Source organism: Sodiomyces alcalophilus (genome assembly GCF_042370955.1).
Source record: "Sodiomyces alcalophilus JCM 7366 unplaced genomic scaffold ACRALscaffold_4, whole genome shotgun sequence".
Lineage (NCBI taxonomy): Eukaryota > Fungi > Ascomycota > Sordariomycetes > Glomerellales > Plectosphaerellaceae > Sodiomyces > Sodiomyces alcalophilus.
In genome coordinates this window covers 4,677,291-4,686,331 of record NW_027263535.1, presented here as the reverse complement: position 1 = coordinate 4,686,331, position 9,041 = coordinate 4,677,291, and the positions used below count along the sequence as shown (strand labels likewise).

The 9,041-nt window shown below is 52.4% G+C and overlaps 3 protein-coding genes across 3 annotated transcripts in view; 1 reads left to right on the top strand and 2 right to left on the bottom strand.

Moving 5' to 3' along the window:
• The window catches only part of ACRALDRAFT_2027820 (uncharacterized protein), a gene marked incomplete at both ends in the record, with an annotated part of 1,615 nt that extends 853 nt beyond the window's left edge, over nucleotides 1-762 (bottom strand). The window contains 2 exons of the mRNA XM_071020492.1: nucleotides 40-357; nucleotides 429-762. Of these exons, the coding sequence (XP_070875270.1) occupies nucleotides 40-357; nucleotides 429-762 (652 nt within the window). The remainder of the gene's footprint in view (nucleotides 1-39; nucleotides 358-428) is intronic.
• Nucleotides 763-3,814: 3,052 nt separating this feature from the next.
• Nucleotides 3,815-6,822, top strand: ACRALDRAFT_210565 (uncharacterized protein; the record flags this gene model as incomplete). The annotated part of the gene is made up of 24 exons (XM_071023258.1): nucleotides 3,815-3,893; nucleotides 3,983-4,177; nucleotides 4,231-4,252; nucleotides 4,312-4,493; nucleotides 4,521-4,539; nucleotides 4,567-4,589; nucleotides 4,627-4,651; nucleotides 4,734-4,889; nucleotides 4,945-5,095; nucleotides 5,153-5,326; nucleotides 5,356-5,395; nucleotides 5,441-5,526; nucleotides 5,617-5,635; nucleotides 5,703-5,750; nucleotides 5,818-5,843; nucleotides 5,867-5,922; nucleotides 5,968-6,028; nucleotides 6,067-6,096; nucleotides 6,128-6,160; nucleotides 6,209-6,279; nucleotides 6,351-6,399; nucleotides 6,430-6,536; nucleotides 6,605-6,613; nucleotides 6,687-6,822. The coding sequence occupies 24 exons, from the start codon at nucleotides 3,815-3,817 to the stop codon at nucleotides 6,820-6,822; spliced, it is 1,797 nt and encodes a 598-aa protein (XP_070875269.1).
• A 37-nt stretch (nucleotides 6,823-6,859) lies between these two features.
• On the bottom strand, nucleotides 6,860-8,380 carry ACRALDRAFT_210566 (uncharacterized protein; the record flags this gene model as incomplete). Its single annotated transcript, XM_071023259.1, has 7 exons — nucleotides 6,860-6,960; nucleotides 7,001-7,099; nucleotides 7,246-7,504; nucleotides 7,639-7,703; nucleotides 7,743-7,905; nucleotides 8,097-8,289; nucleotides 8,370-8,380. The coding sequence occupies 7 exons, from the start codon at nucleotides 8,378-8,380 to the stop codon at nucleotides 6,860-6,862; spliced, it is 891 nt and encodes a 296-aa protein (XP_070875268.1).
• Nucleotides 8,381-9,041: the final 661 nt, after the last annotated feature.

Here is a 9,041-nt window from a genome sequence, read left to right as displayed (position 1 = left end):
GGGGGGGGGGGGGGGGGGGGGGGGGGGGGGCAGACGCACCGATAGCTTCCCTAGGTGACTCGATCCCCGGCCCCGGAGGCTCTACAGCCAGGGCGTGCTGGGGGTTCATTTGGGGGTTTGAAGTTGCCACAGGCCCTGGGTATGGCTGAGTAGAGAGGGCGGGAGATGACGAAGACGAAGCGACCTTCGAGCCAGCGGTAGAAGCCCGTGATGAGGCTTTGGGACGTGCATCTGAGGGTGGCGCTTGGTCGACGGGGTAGAAACTACATTCCTTCTTGAGGCGGATGCAGTTGACGCACCGACCCTGTTCATCAGACGCGGAGGGGATACACCGTATCTTGCGCCGCCGGCAGTGTCCTAGACGCAATGTTTAGTTTAGTCTGCGCCATCCTCCGATATCTCGCTATATTTTCCACATGACAACTCACCACAAGCTACTGATGTACGGTGATAGCCTAGTTTATTCTTCTTCTTCTCCCCTGGTAAGCCGATTTGATGATGCTCCGAGGCGTTGCTAGAGTGGGGCCTGACGTTTGGTGAGGACACAGAGCGCTTGAGCTCCTCGTCGGCCTGTGACGAGGAATCCCTCCGATCCTTGAGCGAAGATGTCTCGTGGGACGGGGGCGTGTCAATGGACGCCGAAGCCCCGTGCCCGGAGACCGTTGTGGCTCCGTAGCTCGGCAGGTATCCGGATGGGGCCAACCCCATGCCTGGCCCGTCGCTCAGTGGTAGTGATGTATGTGAGTGGTAAGGGTAGGCCATGGTGGCGGTTGTCATCTGCTGAAGAGCGTCGGGGTAGTACCCAGACGTCAAATAGTCTGAAGGAGGTGCTCGAAAGACGGCGGCCATCCAAAACTCTCCGCTGCAGCTATGTTCACGTTGATGTGTGAGATGTCTCCTTCTTGATTCCTGCCCTCTGGTGATCCTATTGGTCGAGTTGCCTTAGATTCGGGCCGCAGGTAAGTGTCTAAGACAAGGTTAGCAATGCTTCGCCCATGATTAAGGAGCAAGTGTAAGAATGTTTTCTTGGGGGAGGGTAGGATGAGGGCAGATGCTGAGTCCGAGTCCTATCTATACGTGTGGTATCTGAACTGGACAACGCTATCGCATCTGTCCGTCCGAACTCCTTCAAGATAGATATGAAGCAAAGGCATATGTATGGATAGAGTTCAAGTGTCAAACTGGTCAGGCGGACGGGATATGTGTGAAGAAGGGGGGTGCCTCCTACCGTAAACTCTGCAAGAAAGTCCAAACACGGTTGATGAATCTTGGGTGCACCTCGTCGAGATTTCCGACTCGCCTGTTGTCGTCGTTCTCAGCACCTTGCTTCTTTTCCTCCACCTAGGTCGTGAAGTTGGATTTCTTTCCTTCCCTGGACTGCTTGTCCTCTTTCACGTTTTTTTTTTTTCTTCGCGTTCGATCTCTCAGGAGCTGTCTCTCCTATTCGTTTCTTCCGCCCGTCTCAAGATAGCTGTGTTCGTGATAGGGGCCCGGTTGCCCAGTTCGATAAAGGAGCGTGTCGCAGTGCAAGGAGTCTGTTGGACTGCTCGGGGTTCGAACCTTTCAGATCGTTCGACCTGGAATCTTCGACAACCCAGTAACAAGGCAGTGAGAAATCAAGTGGTACGTCGCCCTCACTCCTCGAGATGTCGATTCTCCCACTGTCCAATGTCGTTGCCTTGGGTTCTGGAACCGTGGTGTAGTGGCGAAGAGTCGTCAGGTGAGCGAGTGAAGAGATGTCAGCCTAGGTATTCGCGTGCTCGAGCCTACGCCTCCGAAGTACAGGGCAAGACGGTCGGTCACCTCGAGGCGGCGCAACAGTGTCAGGCGTCGGTGCAAAACGTGAATGCGCTCCGGTGAAGTTTTGTCTTGAAGCCGAGATTTCTCGTCGAAGATGTGGTAGCGGGACGCGCTCCGATGAGCAGGGATGTGCCGGTTCTCGACGTCGAATAACAGCGGTGATGTCCGATTAAAACCCGTATCCGTATATGGGTATGTGGTGGAATTGATGTGGACTGCGCCAGATGGCGATGTTGGGTTCCAATACTTGCTTTTCCCCCGGTTTTTTTTTCTTTTCCTTCTTCCAACCCCTTTTCCTCCAACAAATTGACACGACTGTTGAAGTTCAAGACTACAATGCAGTATATTGCGGTCCAAGACACCAGGGTTACTGCGTGTTGTGCCCAGCTGACACCGTATTTCTGTGTAGCTGAGGCCTCGTATGCCTACTGGCAGGATAAGCCTCTCAGCTGGCTATAATCCCCAGTGAAGTACTCACTTTGGGAATGTTCGCCTACCAGCGAAGATGGTGGTTGGCCGCGGGCTCGTGGGTCTGGGTTTCGCAGTGTCTAGATGGTTGGCCAGTCGAGTTGATGTCTCACTCGAGAAGAGACTCGCGGTGAATCAGCGACTAATCCACCTGACAATTTCCGTATTCTCTTGAGATTCGCTGCCGATGTGTAGCCGCTCCGTTGGATTGTTTGGTGAAGAGGTTTCTTTTTATGCGTCTTGACTAAATGGAGTGTTTCCTCGGAGGAGACTCCGGGGCCTGTATGTATGTACTGGCCAAGAGTAGGCGGTATGAAGAGTCTGGGACACAAGAAGATGGATGTCTCGCAAAATGGGAAAAAGAAATGGGATGTCAGCGTTGGCGAATGCGTCGTAGACTAAGGCTCGGCGCGGGTTGGTGTTGACAGCTCCACAAAGCGTTTCCCGTCTTTAGAACACACGCTTCAGTATATATGGAGAAGGGGCCGAGAAGAGGATAGGGTGTGGCTGGCGGGACAGAGGGCAAGTGAGTATTTAGGCAGGCAGAGGTTCTCCAGGAAGGGGGACGGCGAGAGAAAAGCAGCAGGAGCAGGGGAGGCAGTAATAAGAGGCAGAGGCCGTCCCGGCACTCTAAGAGAGATTCTGACAGTATGTATTCCATAACAAGACCATGTAAAAAAAATTGTGCATCGTGGACTAAGTATGGTTGGGAAACCAGAGGCGAGACAGGGGTACCTATGGGGAAAGCAAGGGTGTTCTGGTCTGGGCGGCTCTCTGACTTCATTCTACAGCATCTTTTTGCTTCGGCGGGACTGAAACGACCAGATGGTGAAGAAACGAGCAGGACGTCGAGGTTCGTAGCATGGATCAACTTCTTCAGCTTGAGATGGTCGACGGATAGACCTCGCAGATCCTTGCTAGTTGCTCATCTCCCCGCCAGCACATTATCCGAACTGGTCCCTCCCAGGCAGGGGGTCGTGAATAGAGGCAGGGGGGGCGGGGTCCAAAGCCGCTGGATGCATCCACCACCAAATTGGCATGCTTCTGGGTCGTCTAATTCGTGCCAGTAGATATGCACACGTTGAGAGTTCAATTCCCAGGAGGATGACATAGCAAATCAGTCGGACAACGTACGTCGATGATAAGAGCCTGGTTCGCCGCCGCCTCGTCTCCTTTGACTGGATGATCTATCAACCAACATCACTCAGGCCAGTTTCGAGCATATTCTGATGTATGGGGATGGGCATTAGGTCAGCGCAAGACTGCCAGTCGTGGAACCCTCTCGAGCCATGCTCACGCTTGGGGGAATCAACTAAGCCAGCGTGTGGTGCTGCTTGCTACATTGCCGAATGTCTGCTCCCCATTCTGGGGCCATTTCACGCTCATTGGCACTCTGGCGGCGGGCAAGAACACGCGGTGGCTGTTCTGAAATCGGCATGCGTTGTGTGTGTGTGTGTGTGCGTGTGTGTGTGTGTGTGTGATTTGGCCCTTTTGGTCACGCCCCTCCCTCCGTCCCTTTAAGCCCTGGCTTGGGATTCGACAAGTCATGGGAGGGGCGGACAACGTGGGCGATGCTTCATTTGGCGGGTGGCGGTTTCCGGAGATGGGCGAGATGGATGACGAACGTAAGGCTTAGGTATTAGTTAGTGTTGATAGATAGATGGGGTGCGTGCAACGTACATACAACGTACGCACACATGTGGGTTTCTCTTAGATCTGACTTTGGGGCTCGACTTGCCTCGCTTCTCCGTTGGAGATAGGGAAGAGGGGCGATGCGACGAAGGGAGACCCCCCGTGAGGTGTCCAAAACAACGAAAAGGTCCCAAAATCTGTCCTAAGCTCGACCGTCATACTACACTTTGCCCTTCTCGTCTGTTGCGGGGGAAGACGAGCGCTAGGTACCCGAAAGGTCTGTTCTCTATCGCAAATCGGCTTCTGGTCCCGGTCCACTTTGGATGGTAGGCAGGGATAAAAAGTGCCATGGGTGGGTCGTACGGTACCTTGAAGATCGCGCCGGAGCGAATCTGTATCCGCACTTGTCAGAAGCGCCTGTCAAGGATCCGCCGAGCCGGAGTACGCCGGCGTGCCTTGGCTCTCGCCTACAGGCAAGGGGCTCCCTGCAAGAACGCACATCCAGCTCCGCAGTTTTCTTTTCAGTACACTGCAACGTACAACGTACAACGATGTACGTTGTACATACTTTACCCTCAGCGAAGTGAGATGGGGTGTGTATGTATGTGCATTTGTGTGAGTGAGTGTGTGCGAGGATGGGTGGGTGTGGTTGTGGGTGTGTGTAAGAGAGAAGAAGAGAGAAAGAGAGAGTGTGTGTACGAAATACACCTGCAGCAACCTGTCTAGCGCAAAGTATTGAATACTTGCATATGTGAAAACCCCCGATAACAGAACAGGCGCTATCGTCAAGCTAAAGTCCCCGCAAGAAAAGGAGTCCTTGGGTCAGTGGATAGAAACCCGAGCCAGACATATGGCACTGGGACCCCTCGGGGTCAGTTCCAACGATCCAACACGAACACTTGGGTTTGGTCCCGTGGGCCAGAACTGGGCCAGATGCTTTGCTTGCATTCGACAACGGATACCAGAACATACCGACGGCCATGTGGCCGGTGACTCTCCATGTGGCCATGCGAGGACATTCTGGCCTTGACGGGCTGTTATCAGCCTAATAGGGCAGGTGCCCCTCCGTGCGTTGCGTTGGCCTGTTTTGTTTCCTTTGCTCTCTGCGCTGCGTTGCGCCCCATCGTGTTCGCAAGATGCCACTGCCATTCCCACCCCCAGGGGACTATCCTTTGATGTGCAGGATGCAATGCCTGTGTCGTTGATGGGTCGATGACGAAGGTCGAATTATTATGGCGCCACATGAGACGAGAATTTCTCGACTCGCTATGAGTTGTCGATGAATATTCATGACTATGGATTGGATACCGTCTCCATGGCCAGCAAAGTCCACATTGTCCTCGTCGGGAACCTGATTCTGTCAGTGAATTTGCTCTGTCGACGACTCTCGTGGTTTCAACTTCTCGCCGCTGCCAAGACGTACAACGTACAAAGTAACCTGATTTCCGGCGAAAGTTGACCTCGCTCCGTCCAGCTTACCAGCTCCGCTCCATAAGTGAAGGAGCCACCCTTAACCACCCTTACCCTGCATCCTGTGCAGCGTGGGAAGCCCGAAGTGGGTTTGTATCAATACCGGTGGGAGGAGAGCAATTAATTCGACGTCTCCGTTGTGTGCTCGAAATGTGGGTCATCTCTTTCCACCACCCCTACCCCGTTACGGACTCCTGTTGTAGTAAGGCGTGCATCGTACGCGCCGTATGTTGTGGTGCACTGTAGGTATGTACAATCGATCGGGGTGATGTGCAGCTAGGATCCGCCGGCTGACCGAGGGAGTTCCCTAGTCTCCGTGCCATGGCTGTTAGGTACCGAAGTGAAATTCCTCTCCGAGGTGACATTTCGCCGCGTCGAGAGTGCATACGCATGACGCCGGGGACGCAAAAGCCAGCTTAACTGCTCTTACCAGATATCTGTGATCAGGAAGGGGCCAGACGAACAAATACTGGGTGTGATGTGATACTCCTCACAGGACCAGAATTCAGAACTGATCCAAGGCACCCCGAGAAAACAGGGAAGGATCAAAACGTTGGAATCACCTTGTTAAGGTAATCCGAGAGACAGACGCGCAAGGGAAGGAAGGGGGAGGCGAAAGTCAAAGCTCCTTGCCCCTGTTCCCATGACTACAACGCATGTATGTACGACGTACCGTACATACGTTGTACGTTGTAGGTACAGTCCCCAACAGGTCGCAAGTACAATGTACGTTGTAATGAACATGGACCCTTCCGAGTACAACGACGTTGTATATATGCACATATCCAATGTACAACGCATCTTAACACCAGGCTGTTAAGATCTAGTTGGCTCACAGGTCACAAAATACCTGGCTCATGCAGGTGCCTGTGTCGACGACGACGACGACGAAAGCCGGGATATCTGTCCGTCAGCAGGAAAGAAGTGCTAAAGTTTTCCGAAGCCGATTCATATCCGATGCCGCCTAGAGATGTGACAAGGCCCCTGGGCGTTCAACTGAACGTCCTCGACAGCCCAGCCAACCAGAAGGTTGCATGGAGGACTGGGGATCAGAAATAGTGGAGTGAACCATTCGGATTGATTGGCATGCATCAATGGTCGGCGAGGTCGTTCCAGTTCACTCCACAAATCGGTCCTGTTCAGCGGGAAGACCCGAAAGCACGACAGTGGCACCCCCCCCCCCCTTTTTTTTTTTTTCCTTTGGAGTGATTCGGGGCCGACTATCTCGTGTGAGAACTTGCTCGTGCTTGATAACCTACAAAGAGGGTTTTCTTTACGATGTAACTTCCCTAGACATGACGGAAGCTGCTCGATAGTGTCGCTCTTTTGCTCGAGTGGGTTTCTCTGGTGGCCCCGCCAAACCCACCAGGGGAGGACAGGTACCAATCAATGGCAATTAGACCGGTATCGGACCTACTCGTGGTGGCTGCGGATGGAATCGGCCACAATTAGACGACCCACTAACGAAAAAACGGGAGGCCTGCACCTCTTACCTATACTGGTATCCCAAGTTGGAAAGGGGCCAAGTATGAAATAAGCCATCAAGACGACTACGTTGTACGTTGTAGGTATTGGAACCAGGATGATCGCCTGCCCATAAGAACCGAGATTTAGAGTTCGTAGGGACGACGCGGCCCGGTCGGTATCTTGTGGTAAGGGAATCCCCGTCGCTGCGAAGCTCGCGGGGCAGATTTGTTTGGGCCGGCTAGGTCAATCGGCCTAGCCCAGCCTGTAGGTACAGCGTATTACATATGTACAGTAGTAGTAGGTAATAGGTAATTACGTTGTAATAGGCAAGAGGTAATAGGTAATACCGTTATAGTCAATGGCGTTCGAAAGCCGGGGTGTAGATTATGGTTCGGCAAATCGGCCAACGGCCCGAGTGTCGAACAAATGGTTCGTCTACGGTTACCTCGTACGTGGCTTGAAGAAGTGCCGTTCCGAGAAGTTCCAAGAATCGCATGGTGCGAGGTTGACACACCTTGACGAATTCGATTCCGTCGGGTAAAGCTGGACGTCGATGTCTCTGGACATGGATCATTTGGCATTGCAGCGTTAGATCAGAGCTAGGAAGAAAAGCGAGATGCGTGGCTGATCTCAGAGCGCATGATTGGCTAGGCAAGAGAAGTCCTGGCTGAAGGATGCGGGAGATGGAAGGTGGGAAAACGGGAAAGAGGAGAAGGGGGGAAAGGGAAAAGGGGGGAAAAAAGAAAAGGAAAAAGAAAAAATAAAGAAAGGAAAGGAAGAAAAAGGGGGAGGCCGGCACACCGGGTCCTCGCCATTCAAAATTTCGATCTGAATGCGAAATGACCGCATTTCGCTGATCGACAGACCTCACTCACGACACTGAAACAGGGGTACTAAGAGTAAACGCGACCACGTTGTTTCGTTTGAGAAATTCCAGGGAACAAAGGACACTAAAAGCTCAAGGGCAATAAACGTGCGACGAAGATCCGTGGTCGTGGTGGCGATTATTCCCAATTTCGACATGGTTGATGTGATGGAGGTGTGAGTGATGCAGTGTTCTGCGGACAACTAAGGCAGGTGAACAGGAACTACTGAACTACTAGATCCAGAGGCTGCGGAGGAAGGCTTCTAGAAACCGCTCGTGGAAGGAGCGGGTCGATAACGCCACGGAGGAACCTACAATATCGCCGGATGATCAAGTCATGTACGTTGTAGGTATTTTTATTTTTTCCTTTTCTTTTCTTTTCCTTTTTTGGAACAAGAGAGCAGGTAATACGACGTCGTCGCCTTACCCGGTGATATACAACGTAGATGGTGGGTGATATCATTGCAACTGTGGACGGTCTTCCAAGCGTCGGGCGATTGCCAAACGCGAGATGGCGCGAGCCGAAACGTGGTATCACGGCATATCTAGCACGTGGAGTTACGGTGGGCTGGGTGAACGACGCTCCACTACAACGTACAACGTACCGTATACCACGCCGTAGGTTTATTGATACTACCCAAGATAGAGGGTAGTAGCGACGACACACGACTGGATCATACCAACCAGAGATGATCAGTTCTGGCAGAATAGGTTATGTCTTAGAAGCTGTTAGAATGCCCTGAAATCAACCGAGAAGATCAATATGGACGCGGCCGCGGTTCGGTAATTCTGGGTGGCGGAGTCAAAAGGGACAAGCAAAAAGGCCAAGGCGGTGAACGCTCAAGACCATCTTCGGATCTATTAATGTACACACTAAGTAAGGTACGGAGTAGGTGTCTGTCTCATGAACCAATCAGGATTCTGACAAAAGAAATTATTACATCCGATTCGAGGGTCCGCACTACCGTAAGTGGGTACGTACAAAAGTACCCTTAATCCATCTACCGTTTCAAGGGCACGTAATTAGTATACGAATATTTCCATTTCCATCTCCATTTCCATCCATCCACGTTCCTCTTCAATTCCTCATTGTCGACAGGACCTCAAAGCATCAGACAACACAGTCCACAACACAATCCAATTCCTCACCATGGCTGCCTGTCTATCTTCATCACTTGGCTCACCATCCTTTTCACTCATTTGGCCACAGTATTCTTTCCCAGCTCACTGGTGAAGAACGACAAACAACCCCCCACGTGTCATTAACATCGTCGTCCTAGCGTGCTACCCGTGCAGATCGTCCAACGCCACGAGCTTCAGATGAGCCATGCGTCGTCCG